Below are 14,780 nucleotides of genomic sequence, written 5' to 3'. Positions count from 1 at the left end.
CTAGGCTGACGCCACGGCACTCACTCTAGCCTGGACAACAAAGTGAGACTCTGTCTCAAAAAAAAAAAAAAAAAAAAAAAAAGTCCGAAACCACGCAGGGTCCTGAACAGTGGGCTTGATTTCTGTTGGGCACCCCAGGAGAAAATGGTGCCTGATCCTTTCGAAATTTTTGCAAAAGTTAATTCTGTCTTCAGACATTTTATTCTGGCCCTTCCCCTTCCCTCACTCCTTTGCAGGCTTCACCTCTCCCCTTCTTCCCAATCCAAATTTACCTGGACCAATCCCTGGCCTTTGCACTGGCCTGGATGATAGAGAAGCGATTTATGTTAAGGTGTCAAGAGGGCCGAGCTCTTCCTCCCAGGTAAGGTGCACTGCATTTTAACAGCTGCCTCTTCAAAAACCTTTAGGTGCAGGTCAATGTCATTTGAAAGGCCAGGCCAGGTCAGAGGAGGAACCAGGGAGAAGACAGTGTAGGCTGACAGAGAAGATGGGGGGAGAGGGGATTCATCCATTCTGCAAATATTTATTGAGCACCTGCTACACGGCAAGTACCGTTTAGGCAGAGGGTGGTCTTTGCAGTTGCATACACCTGAATTTACATTCCAAAATCACCACTATCAAGCTGTGACTTTGAGCAATTTATTTAACTTCTCTGAGCCTCATTCATTCACCTCTTACATAAATGAAGGAAATAATGCCTACTGTACTCTATTTTAATGTTGTGAAATTAAATGAGATGAGAATAGTGCCTGGTATATGGTAGGCACTCAGCAAATATAGTTACCTGCCAAAGGTAAGTCCTTGTAATTATCCTCAAAGTAGTGCCTACTTTGTCTTCCTAAATGACCAGTGTCTGTCAAGACAAAGATCTCTAAGGCTTATCACTGTGTAGAGGTGGACCTGCTGGTACCTTTGAGTTCCACTACACTCAATAAAATAAAGGACATCATTGGCCTAAGTGAGACATGTGCTTAGAGCACCATATTCAAAAGGACAATTATCAAGTAATTCCTCTGTTAGGCACACTTCCAGGATATAGAAGTGAGTATTTCACGGACTTCGTACTAACTCCAAGGAGCTTACAGGATAGTAGAGTTCATGCTCCCAGAAGTCAGTGATTTCCTTCCATTTTCTGGCCACAAGCTGTCCTGATTGTAAATATCATATCCACAACTATTAGGGAAACTAGGCAAGTCCAGTCTGAAAAGCTCTCAGCAAATTCATTTACACCAGCAAGTCATATTTCAGAACACACCTGCTGTATAGATCTGCAGTCCCCAACCCCTGGGCTGCAGCCGAATACCAGTCTGTGGCCTGTTAGGAAATGGGCCACGTATCACCAACCACCTGATATCATGGTTAATATACATTCCTTGTAAAGGAAGGACCCAGACCTGGCCCCTCAGTCTCTCAGGTGGGAATTGACTACTTTTCATCTCCTCTCCAAGGAATTCTATGGCCACTGCTCTGGACAGGGCATTTGAAGTGATAGATACTCAACTAAAGGATACAGGAGAGGCCAAAGGGGAGGGGATTCATAAAAGCCAGAACATTTATGTCTAACATTTCCTAAAGATTTCTGGTGCTCCATGTCCTCTCAACAACTACAGCAAAGCTTTATTTTAGGAAGAAAATCTCTAGACTTACTCTTAGCTAAGCAAAGAGGGTTACCAGTTTTGCACTTCTATCTTGGCACCACCCCATACCTAATTTAGTGAGCAGGCTAAGGACTACCAATGTGGTCACTGAGATAGGGTGATGAAGGCAGCCTCAGATCCTCAGGCTTTCCTCCCTCACTGGCAGGACCTGGGTTACAGCTACCTTCACTTTAGGACACTGTGCCTGGTTATGCCAACCTCCAAGGAAGAGAAAATCCTTAGGTCACAATGTCATTGACATACTCTGCTTGACTAAAAATCAGAGGCATGGCGTAATGGACAGGAGGGGTGCTGGAAACAAGGTGATAAAGCTCCAAGACCAATTAGAAGCGGCAGAAAGTGTTAATGTGGGAGTCACAGTCCAATCTTTTATATTAAAAACTTTTAAAGGCAATTTGCTCTTGCTAATGAATTTTCAACATCCCTGCCTTTTACAGACTCACCTTTTGCCAGCATTTTAATTCAAACTTTTAATACACACACACATTCTCCCTCTCTCCTGAAAATTTTGTCTTATACCCATATAAGGTTTGGAGAAAATACTACTTTTTCCCTATTGAGTTTATTCTTCGTCTACTTCAAATAAGCACTTCATCACCTTCTTTACAAGTTTTGACACTGTACATTGAGGCTCACTGGCTTCTCTTTAGTTCTTAATGACTCTATGGTGCCTCTCCTCAGACTTGGTAAATGGGTAATTGTCCGAGTGACTAGGTGCGCAAGCTACTCAATAGTTATAAACACAAGAGACACCGAGGGCTCAGAAACCCTTCACACAGAAACCATTGCTGCCATTGGTAATGGCAGTATATTCTTTTGAATCTTCTCAATGGGCAACTCTTCAACTTTTAAGTGCAGATTTGATTTAACTAAAAGTGATCGAAATTCATTCAAAATAAAGTCTAGAGCTCATTTAGAAACATACTAGTTTCTCCAAATGTAAAAATAAGGTATTAGAACCATGTCTTATTATTAAATTCAAGTTGGTAAGAATGTCACCAGTCTCTTTTTGTTCAAGAAACTGCCCTTACAAGGAGATGCCAGCCTCGCCATGACAGAGGTTGGTCAGGTCCACAGCACAGGCCCCGGTTCCATTCTCATCCATGCTGTCCCAGTCCTGCCAGTATTTTCTATCCCAGGGACTGGACACAGTAGGCACAGCTGAGGTGGGTGCTGCTTTTCCCACTGCCTCTAGAGCTCCTACCATAACTATTGGGACCAGTTAGAACTTTGCCAACGACCATTCCCCAGTCTTACTTCCTTCTGAGTCCTGCCTCTAGAATCAAATCATGACTTCCGACCGTAGATTTAAAGACCCTTCACTAATCTCCAGTCCACAACTCTCTGCTCCACTAAAGCAGGCTGATCATTTCCAGTCCAATAATTCATTTTATATGATATTCTAAGCCTTTCAGGCACATGGCAGTCACTTGAGGGAACGTTAAAAAACAAAGTAAACATCCTGGACCCATCACAGTCCAATCAAATCATGTCAGGGTGGGCGCTGGCATAAACATTTTGTTAAGTTCCCCACGTTATTCTAATGTTCAACCACAAATAAGCCAGTGCAGAAGAATCTTCCTGCTGTTCCTCATCTCCTTGTCTCAACCCCACAAGATCATCTGGGGAAATCCTAAATTACTGCCTACTGGCTAATAACATATTTATTCTTGCTTTTATCCTGCTCATTGAGGTTGTAGATATTTTCTTATATTAATACAATTTTCAAAAATTGTAAACTCAAGGCCAAGGACTGAGTTAATATAGATTTATGTACATCCTTAATTTTGAATTCTGCTTGTTTAATCAAGTCTCTCCAGTAATGTTCCTACCACCTTGCTGATCTAATTCTTCCTACAGATAAAACTGATTATTTTACAAAAGTTGCTGGTATAAGTCAACACATTATATAGGTCAACCTGATATTTCTGCATTAAACTTTGTTTTCAATCTCTGCCCACACATAATTTTGCTTCTCCCACTGCTCCCCAAATTGCAATCTTGGATTAGCCTTTCCCCAGCACAGGCAAGTAAATTGGAAATGAATAAACAACTATGCCCAACCTTGAGGAGAAGCATCAACATTATCCAGGAAATTGTTTAGTCAACAATTCTCCTGTATCTACTATACCAACACTTTATTCTTGTGCCTGCAGTATAGGTTTCAAAGAACTTTTTACTCTTCCCTCATTTGACCCTCTTGACACCTTTCTACAGTAGGTATTATCCTCAGTGTGAATGCAGAAACTGAAAGGTTAAAAATCTGACTTCCTGAACTTCTTTCTAGGACCTTTTTCATTAAAATAATCTTCATTCTTACAAAGCTTTAAAAATGCCTTATACAAAGTGCTGTCTTTACATTACACCAAATTTATAGGGAAAAGTAATCATTGAGTGACCCCAGCACCCTAGCAAAAGAATTATTTTGGTATTTTAAAATGCTATGCTTTAAAATATGTAAATGTAGACTTTATAAATATTTAAAACAAAATTTTATACTTTTGCTAGAACTTTGTCAGTTTGTGTGGCTTTGAAGTAATTATAGTATAGTTAGAATGAGACTCTTTATTCTGTAATAACACATCCCTCTCCAAGGTGTTTATTCTGCTGTGCTGAAGCAATCACTCAATAGGGCAAAACCTAAGTAGGAAGAAACCAAAGAAACAGGACCCAGAAGTACAATCTTAAATTCTATAATGTTGGAGTTGGAAGGGACTTTATAAAGTCCCTATACATAAAAATATATTACCATTTTGTTCATTCTTCACATTATAACTAGGAAAAAGATCTTCATAGATTAAATAGTTTGCCCCATATCATGTAGACAATGTTAAGCAAGGACCATAATCCAGTTAATTCCTACTACAGTGGTCTTCCCACTATACAGTGAATCATGGTGCATCCCTGTGCCTACAGCAAAAGGCACCATGCAGGATACAAAATATGGCCTCTGTTCCTGGGTGGCTTAACTTTAGACCAGTCTCAGGATTTTACAGTAAATACTGGCTTTGCTGACAAACACACAAAAAGCCACATAGCTCAATGAGGTTTTATCAAATATTTTATCTGAAATGTAACCTGGCAATCTTCAGGAGCATTGCAGCATGCTATTTTTGAGGCTTCTCTGATTGGGCTGTGTCTATCTACCTTCTTTGATGGGTGGTTGGGCTGAGGGGTGAAATTTGTTTTGAGGAGGCGATTTAACTGACCAATTTGACAAAAGTCATTGTGTGTGTGTATGATTGTGGCTAGAGTTACTTATTTAAAAAGAAACTGGAGCAGGTCCAGAAAGGGAGGAATGACTCTAGAAAGTGACAAATGACTCCTTCTGCATGATACATAAACACCACCTTCCAGGTCCTTTACACAAGGGACAATATGCTTTGGCCTATGATGGCACTTAGGAAGAAGTCTTTTAAGGAACCCTGATACAAGTTAAACAGAGATTCTTTCTATCCTGGTAGTACTAGAAATGCACTACTATGTCACTGTTTGCCCATTCCCAAGTAAATCTACAGGCCCACAGATCCTGGTGCAGGGGCCACAGGACCATCACACCTAACTCTAGCCAGCTGAACCAGGATGAACATGTACATATCCCATGGGCAGCCATTCCAAGGGTTGGCTGGAAACTTCTGTGGCCTGGTACAGAAAGAGGAGCTGGACTAAGAAAAACCAAGGAATCAGAGCCATATGGTATCACGGCACACAGAAACTTACAGAAGCCAAGTACAGAAGAGATGGAAGAACAAGCTAAATGGAAGCAAAAGATGGCAGCAGGCAATAAGCAGAAACATCCAGTGACCACGTGCTTCTGTACAGCAGCCTCAGTTCTTGACACTTTCCACTTCAAATTGAGCCTGGCTTTCTGGCCCCCTCTGGTGGGTCCTGTAAAATCTTTCCTGATAGCTACCATACTGAACCTCCTATGTCAGGTTCTGCGCTTAACACTCCATTGCAGATTTTATTATTAATGATGAGGGAAGTTACGGAAAGCACTCCTCTAGAGTCCAGCTAAGGTGTTTTCAATATCAAATGTTCAACAGAAAAGGATCAAGGTTATCTTCTTTCACTTTCTAGACAATCAATCAATTTCCTTTTCACATAGGTGGCTGAACCAGAGGATCATCCAATGGTGATGATGAAAAACCTAATAAGCAAAGAGTAAGTCTGGTTATAGTCAACACCTGGATCCACTCCAAGGAGATGGTGCCTATGTGTGATAGTGCAGACTTCCTAGACCAGAGGGTGGACAGAACACATTTCTGCGATTTCCTCTTTTCTGTCTTGTCTGCTCAGGACAACCAGTCCTTAGGTACTTTGTTAACTACAGAGTTAAATGCATGGTTTCTCTCAGTAGCAATTGATGGGCCAAGAGTTTCTCTTCCACATACTAAAACCTTTCTGTTAGACTTTACATTCTCTTTTCCATTGATCCCTTTTATTTATCCACTTTTGAATCTTAAGCAAACATTCTTTATGGCTAGCCTGGAGTTCTACCTGGTAGGTGGCTGATGGAGGAAAAGAACAGAATGTGCAACAGTTGCACTTTGTGCCAGGGCTGAGGAACAGGTTCGCACCTACTCCCATCTTTCTGGGATGACCTTACACATTCCCTCTCATTCAGCTTTATGACTCTTGCTTCATTGGTATTTGAATTATGTCCACTATTTGCCAAATTTAGGTCCCTGCTGGTTACAGTTCCTTGCACAAGGGGCTCTAGAATATATCTGTAGCATTTTAACCCAAAGGTCTCTTTCATTAATAAGCTGTGTCCTTGCCAAATCTTTGAGTAAAAAAGAATTTTAGGTGTTACCTAGTCCCACATCTCACCTAAGGTAAGAATCCCTTCTCCACCATACCCTGGAAAATGCTTGAATGCACCCAGAAAAGGGAGCCCACCACCAAAGACCGTACTTTGACTCTTCTCCATTTTCACTGGAGGAAATCAAGATGCAGACAAGAGCTGAATCTCATACTCAAGTTCCTAGTCACCAAAGAAGCCAGAACCCTGGCTTGAAAGCTCTTAATCCAGATATGCTGGGGTTCTGTTCATCATCATGTCTTCTTCTAAACCAGTGGGCTTTTTCCTCATCTAGACTATCAATTATGACAGCAGCCTAGGTCTCACACACATTTCTTGTCTCCCATGGTCCCTGGTATTGTGAATGTCAGAGCAAATGTTTTATAAAAGGGATTATTCTAAAAAGCAGCATGTTCAGACAGAACCTCCCAAGAAACAAAGCTAGCTGGGCTAACACCTTTTCCTAGTGTGGTTAAGCGTAACTAGGTAGAGTGAAGGTTAGGCTAGATGATAAGGAAAAAAAAGGGTCCCTTCCTTATCATTTCATCAAGAAAGTATCCTAAGTATTTCCAGACCTTGTTCCAGGCATCTTAGGAAGAATCGGGAAACAAGAGTGTGTAGGAACAAACAACTTTTCTGCCCAAGATGTAGGGCTTCTGTATTCCCCGTCTTCTATCTTAGGCTTCCAAGCAGAAGTAAAACAACATATCAAATTCGTTTTAGTCGAGTTTCAGCAAGAATTTCTCTGCTTTGATTTTGCTGTCTTTTTTGGCTTTGCCTGGACAGAAGCCAAAGACAGAGACAGGATTTTGGCAGGCGAAGGAATGTATCACAAGATTTTTTAAAGAATAATTTTCCCTTTTTCCTTTCAACAGCCTCATTTTGCAGATGAAAATTTGAGATCTGTAAAGGGAAAGTGACTTACACCCAGTTGCAGAGACACTGAGTAACAGCACACTCAGATGCTCCCAGGTGATTAAATGACCTCAAGAAAAGAACACACAGTAGTCAGGGTCCCTAAAAGCAAAACAAGCAGGAACAGGCTGCCTTTGTCTTTGCAGGGCGCTTAGCTCTTAGTGATCTAGGAAGTTCCTCAGTCTGTCTACTGCCAGTGGGGTAGAGCCAGATGGGTGAACATACACTCTCTGATGGCCCAAGAAAGCTGCATTGCAACCCTGTTATCCTCTCACTACTGAGGAAATGAAAGTCGAGAGTCTGCTGGCACTTTCTGAAACTCTGTAATGGTTCTGGAAAGTGCTGTGATCTTTGTTGCTGATGACTGCCAAGAATACCAGACACCAGGAATGGAAAAGCCAGCTTTCTGGCTTGGAAAAAATCAGGAAAAATTTGATGTAAATGACTCTAGAAACATGGTGTAGGCACAAATTTTAGGCTGTCCTGTCGCTGTTATGCCACCTATTTCTCAGGGATCCCCAGCTTTTAAAGCTGGCACTGAGAACACTACAATCAATTTTTTAACCAGGATCATGGCAAAGGTTTCTAGTAGTTTAAATGCCAGTAAGAACCTGAATGCTTCAAATCAAGCGAGTACAATAAGGAAATATTCTCCTTATAAGCTTTTAAAGTCAGATTTCTTGTTCACCCAATTAAACAAAATGTATTAGAAGAATTAATCTAGGAAGGTAGTCTTGAGTTACCATGTTTCAGGGAAAGGCAACCAAACAGGTGTGTGAACAGATTGTGGCTGGTTTTTAGAGAGAAGGCAGTTACATCAACAGTGGCTTAAGCACCTTCCTCCAACCACCATCTTAACTATCAAGGAATTAACGAAAGGCTTTAAAACATTCTCATGCCTCACGATGGGCTTCAAGCTTTGGAGGCTCTTCCTATCCACCTGTCTCTACCTAGAGACACAATCTATTATCAATCTGTTATCCTGTGATTATAGAATAACCAGAGGTCAAATCTTGCTTTCCAACCACTGTAATATTCTCATAACTTTTGCTTTTGCAGTATCTTTGAAATAATGGAGATGCTGGGATCATTTCCAGGTCTTTCTTGGTTTCAAAATGTGTTATTCTTGTAATGGTGTGAAGTTCCAAAGCACAAGCAATGTCTCTAGTCAAGCATATAGGACCCCACATTCACTGATGTGCCAGGTGATAATTATCGTGGGTGGTGGAGCGGCTCATAGGCTTTCTCTTGGATTTTCTGCCCATAGAAAACCATGAAGCCACAGAGATTTATATTTACAAAACTCCCCCCCCACTCCCGTCCCCATACCACTGGTTGGCCTCTAGACCTTCAGTGTTAACACCTAGGCCAGATGTTCCGAGCCCAGTTAAGAGGGGACCTGGTGGGTCAGGCGGCTGTCCCGATGGGTCACTATCACCCCTACAGCCTCCATTGTGGCCTGAACGCAGGTGGTCTTTGAGTGTCTGTTTGTAGCGGAAGCTTCTGCCGCAGTAGGAGCAGGGGTAGGGCCGCTCCCCAGTGTGGATGCGCTGGTGTTTCATGAGGTGATGCTTGCGGATGAAGCTCTTGCCGCAGTGAGGACAGCTAAAGGGCCGCTCGCCTGTGTGCAGCCGCCGGTGGTTCAGCAGGTGTTCCTTGCGCATAAAGCTCTTACTGCAGTCAGTGCATGGGTAAGGACGCTCACCTGTGTGGATCATCTGGTGGCGGATCAAGGCTGAGTGGCCATTGAAGTCAATGCCACACTGAGGGCAGGAGAAAGGCCGCACTTGTGCATGACCTCGCTGGTGGAGCAGGAGGCTAATTTTCAAGCTGAAGCTCCTGCCACACTGGGCACAGCGGAAAGGCCTCTCACTAGCATGAGCCCGCCGGTGGCTTGTGAGTCGGGCCTGGTCGGCAAAGCGCTTGGGACAATCAGGGCAGGGAAAAGGGCGCTCAGTGCTGTTGTGGACCCTAAGATGGTAGGTGAGTCTTGATGGGTGAGTAAAAGTCCTGGCGCAGTGTGGGCAAGTCGGGGGTGTCTCACTGGCATGGTCCTGGGGGGTGCTGCTCAGGTTGGCCTGCGGAGGAAGGTGCTTAGGGCACTGAGTGCAGGGTAAGGGGTCCTCCCCAGAGTGGCTACACTGGTGGGTCAGCAACATGTCTTGGCTGAGACTCTTGCCACAGTGGTGGCATAAGAACACCTGTTCCCCATCTGGAGGTGGGAGAGGGTAGCTGCCCAACTGAGTAAAAGTCACTTGTCCCTCAGAGGCTTCAGGCAGGTCACTGGCTGGATGCCCAAAAGGTGTCATGGATGCAGATTGCTGGCTTTTGAAAGCCACCTCTGAAAAAACATCCTTTGCTGCTGTTGGTGGTGGAGAAGAGAAGGGGACTGGAACCTCAGGGCACAAGGAAGCTGGAGCAAGGCCTTCAGCTTTGATGACAAGCTCTTCATCTGAAAGAAAGGACTTGAGTTATACCTGTCAACAACTGTCTCACCAGCTACTCTCATGCATTCCTACCCAGCTCTAACAGATTGCCCTGAGCATTAATTGGCTCAGATAAGAAACTCAGTGGAGGGCTGCGATAATCAAGGCATGCAGTCCCTGTGGCAAATCACCAGAAAATCTATCGTTATACCTCATCGATGCTCCCTGTTTAGAAAAGGAAAAGCCTTGGCATTAATCTTCCCAACATTACTGTCATTATGTTTTACCTCTGCTCAAGAACTTTCTGTTGCCTGTTGTGACAAAGCCTAAAATCACATGTTTACCTGCTCCTATTCCTCTCTAGTCTATCAGATAAACCCTTCACTATAGTCAGCTGTCCTTACATTTCCTGAACACAGAGCACACGTTTCTGCTCTGCCTCTTTGCTCATTCTGTCCTCCCTTTGCAGAATGCTTCCCCCTCTCTACCTCTTCCCAAATTATACTCTGCCGTATCATACCAATCGTCTAAGGCCCAGTTCTGGCTTTACATCCTCCTTTAGGCCTTATCTAACTACCTAAACTAAAACGGATACATGTTCTTGAAACTTCTCATTTCTTTTATATATATATATAAGCACCCATCCCACTCACCCTTGACACTTAACAAGCATGCTTAGTATTGATGTGTGTGTTCCCAGTGTAAGTTTTTCCAAGAGCAAAAACTGTCATATTTTTCACTTGCATTCCCCAGGTGAAAAAAACACAGAGCATATATGATACTAAAAGAAACTGGATCCCTTCTGACCTTGAGATTCTCTTCTATAAATCAAATGGCAAAATATAGATGGCACTAAATATCTTGGAAGATAATTCTGTTTCTTCTCTGTCATTGTTTTTCCCTTCCCCAAGGAAAGAGCTCTTCCTAACATCCCTATGGTACCTCCCTGATGGCACTTCTGCCTCCCTTGTTTGTCCTCCCTCCCACTCCCTATTTTTGTTCTACCTTTTCTACATGATCTTCAAATGTTCTTCTGTCTTTCCCTACCCTCATACTTTTGGTCCATTTGTATGTACATATTTTTCTTCCTCTGACAGTTCTAATTTGTATATAAGAGTGTATTTCCTCACTCAAAAGTTATCTTGGTGATCTTTTGGTTCCATTTCTAGCTTATTTGAGCCTATCTTTATTCCTTTTCTCATGCTTCTCCCACAACCTTGCCTCTACAACCCCATTCACCACTGCTTCTTTAGTCAGTCCTGGCACGACCTGGATCTGATGTGAACCTCTTTGACATCTTACTCACCAGGATAAGTGGTCTTGTATATGTCACTCTCCTTGGACTCCTGTGGGGCCCCAACCTGAGGCTCTTCCTCTTGTTTAATCCAAGACAGAATATCTGATGTTGAAATAACAGGCTCTATTTGTATAGGAAAAAAGAGAAATGGTCTTTAGAAACTTGAATGAGAAGGTAAAATAATCATGTTGGTTTACGGAACACTACATTTAGCCAAATACATACATACATACATACATACATATACGTACATATATATATATATATATATATAATTTGTTTATTTAGTAACTAGAGACAGGGTCTCGCTTATGTTGCCTAGGCTGCTCTTGAACTCTTGGCCACAAGCTATCTTCCTGCCTTGGCCTCCTAAAATGGTGGGATTATAGGCATGAGCCAACATGCCTGGCTTCAAATATTTATTTCTAACTAACAATAAAACTGAACCAGCCTTTTAAAGAATGCATAAAAACTCTAGATAACCAGTTTCATATAAAACCAAATTTATATTTTTCTGTAATATAATCAGCTTAATTATCTACTTTCAGTGTGCCCATTTAAAAACAAATCACTTTTTTTCACACAACCCCAAACATCTACTTTCTTCAGTTTCTGGTATGACAAACCGTCCCACACACACTATGTACATTTCCTGCTCTAGACTCACAATCAATGATCTTTCTGAGAAATGAGATTTAAGACAAGGCTGTTAATTGCTAATCAGTTATCATTGCTTCTAGGTCTTTTCAATGGACAAAGCTGTAAAATACATTATTTGTAGGAAAAAAACCTGTCAATATTTCTGATTCATATTCAAGATTATAGAATTTAAATTAAATCCTTTTAATTTTTGTATCTTTTCTCTCTTATCCTGAAAATCTTGGTTACTAGTGACATTAACATAATCTTTGCTTTATCTAAGAATATGTTTCAAAATAATACCAAATTATTTACAAAAATAAGAACTCAAAAGATTTGTTTCATGTTTTAGTCTTTAGACTAAACTATCCCCTTAACTATCCTCTAAACTATCCCTTTAACTATTCCCTTAAGAACATACAGTTAAAATATATTTTAAAGTTATTTGAAGTAAATCTTCTGTACATATTTGTCACCAACCTGATACACAGTTAGGTTTAGTTATTTCAGTATGTGTTTTAAAAAAATTTTTTTTTAAATTATGCAAAATATTTACAGGGTTCTAAAATCAAAATTATAAAATAAAGTATATTCAGAAAGGTCAAGCTTACATCTCTATCCCCCCCTACACACACATAGGTAGCTGTTCTTGCTGGTTTTTGTTTTAATCTTCTATTATTTCTTTATAAGTACATTAGTCCTCCCTTATCATGGGGATATGCTCCAGGCCCCCCAGTGAATGCCTGAAACCACAGATACTACTGAGCCCTATGTATACATGCATATCTCAATTTATTGCACTTTGCAGATACTGTGTTTCTTGTATGGTTTTTTTTTTTTTTTAGTTGAAGGTTTGTGGCAGCTTTGTGTCAAGTTGTTTTATTGGTGCCATTTTTCCAACAGCATGTGCTCACTTTTTGTTTCTGTGGCACAGTTTGGTAATTCTTGCAATATTTCAAACTTTTTCATTATTATATATGTAATAGTGATCTGTGATCATTAATCCAACTATTGTAATTTATTGAGGCACCACTAAACACGCACATATAAAACAGTGGACTTAATTGATAAACATTGTATGTGTTTTTCTTTTTTTTTTTTCTTTTGAGACACAGTCTCACTTTGTTGCCCATGCTAGAGTGAGTGCCATGGCATCAGCCTAGCTCACAGCAACCTCAATCTCCTGGGCTCAAGTGATCCTACTGCCTCACAGCCTCCGGAGTAACTGGGACTACAGGCATGCGCCACCATGCCCGGCTAATTTTTTGTATATATATTTTTAGTTGGTCAATTAATTTCTTTCTATTTTTAGTAGAGACGGGGTCTCACTCAGGCTGGTTTCGAACTCCTGACCTCCAGCAATCCGCCCGCCTCAGCCTCCCAGAGTGGTAGGATCACAGGCCTGAGCCACCATGCCCGGCCTAGTATGTGTTTTTCTGATTGGTCCACAGACCTGCCATTCCTTTGTTTCTCTCTCTCTCCTCAGCCCAATATTGAAATTAGGCCAATTAGCAGATGTGACAATTGCCTTTCAACTTCCTACTTTCTCAAGTGTTCAAGTGAAAGAAAGAGTAGCAAATCTCTCACTTTTAATCAAAAGCTAGAAATGATTAAGCTTAGTGAAGAAGGCATGTTAAAAGCTGAGAGGTCAAAAGCAAGGCCTCTTGTACCAAAGTTAGCCAAGTTGTGAATGCAAAGGAAAGGTTCATGAAGGAAATTAAAAGTTCACACCAGGCCGGGCACGGTGGCTCATGCCTGTAATCCTAGCACTCTGGGAGGCCAAGGCGGGAGGATGGCTTGAGGTTAGGAGTTTAAGGCCCGCCTGAGCAAGAGCAAGACCCTGTCTCTACTAAAAAAAAAAAAAAGAAAGAAAGAAAGAAATTAGCCGGACAACTAAAGATATATAGAAGAAAAATTAGCCAGGCATGGTGGCTCATGCCTATAGTCTCAGCTACTTAGGAGGCTGAGGCTGAAGGATTGCTTGAGCCCAGAAGTTTGAGGTTGCTGTTAGCTAGGCTGACGCCATGGCACTCTAGCCTGGGCAACAAAGTCAGACTCTGTCTCAAAAAAAAAAAAGTGCTACTCCAGTGAACACAGCAATGGTAAGAAATATAATAGCCTTGCTACTGATACAGAGAAAATTTTAGTGGTCTGGGCAGAAGATCAAACCAGACATAACACTTCCTTAAGCCAAAGTCTAAACTAGAACAAGGCCCCAACTCTCTTCAATTCTGGGAAGGCTGAGAGAGGTGAGGAAGCTACAGAAGTTGGTTCACGAGATTTAAGGAAAGAAGCCATCTTTATAACATAAAAGTGCAAGGTGAAGCAGCAAGTGCTCATGTAGAAGCTGTAGCAAGTGATCCAGAAGATCAGCTAAGATCACTGATGAAGGTGACTATGCTAAACAACAGATTTTCAACACAGATGAAACATCTTTCTCTTAGAAGAAGATGCCATCTAGGACTTTCAAGCTAGAGAGGAGAAGCCTGGACTTAAAGCTTCAAAGGACAGGCTGACTTTCTTCTTAGGGGCTGATGCAGCTGGTGACTAACTTAAGGCCAATGCTCATTTACCATTCTGAAAACCCTAGGGTTCTTAAGAATTATGCTGAATCTACTCTGCCTGTGCTCTGTAAAGAAAACAAAGCCTAATGACAGCACATCTGTTTACAGCATGGTTTACTGAATATTTTAAGCCTATTGTTGAGACTACTGCTTGGAAAAAAAATATTCTTTAAAAATATTACTGCTCATTGACAATGTACTTGGTCACCCAAGAGCCCTGATGGAGATGTACAAGGAGATGAGTGTTGTTTTCATGCCTGCTAACACAACATCCATTCTGTAGCCCATGGATCAAGGAGTAATTTTGAATTTCAAGCCTTATTATTTAAGAAATACATTTCATAGGGCTACAGCTGCCATAGATACTGATTACTCTGAAGGAGCTGGGCAAAGTAAATTGAAAACTTTCTGGAAAGGATTCATTAACCTTTGCACTTGGCTTGCTTTTTTCTCAATTCCTTTATTCTACTCAGGATT

At 41.5% G+C, this 14,780-nt stretch overlaps 1 protein-coding gene across 2 annotated transcripts in view; it reads right to left on the bottom strand.

Moving 5' to 3' along the window:
* Positions 1-4,241: 4,241 nt before the first annotated feature.
* The window catches only part of ZNF398 (zinc finger protein 398), a 37,491-nt gene continuing 26,952 nt past the window's right edge, over positions 4,242-14,780 (bottom strand). For both annotated transcript variants that reach the window (XM_012768181.3, XM_012768189.3), the window contains 2 exons: positions 11,110-11,223; positions 4,242-9,829 (listed from right to left, as the gene is read on the bottom strand). In XM_012768181.3, the coding sequence (XP_012623635.3) occupies positions 8,673-9,829; positions 11,110-11,223 (1,271 nt within the window). In that variant the 3' untranslated portion in view covers positions 4,242-8,672. The remainder of the gene's footprint in view (positions 9,830-11,109; positions 11,224-14,780) is intronic.

The sequence above is a fragment of the Microcebus murinus genome, chromosome 9, assembly GCF_040939455.1.
Source record: "Microcebus murinus isolate Inina chromosome 9, M.murinus_Inina_mat1.0, whole genome shotgun sequence".
Taxonomy (NCBI): Eukaryota; Metazoa; Chordata; class Mammalia; order Primates; family Cheirogaleidae; genus Microcebus; species Microcebus murinus.
Note: the sequence above shows the minus strand (reverse complement) of the source record. Positions and strands in the feature narration are given on the sequence as shown.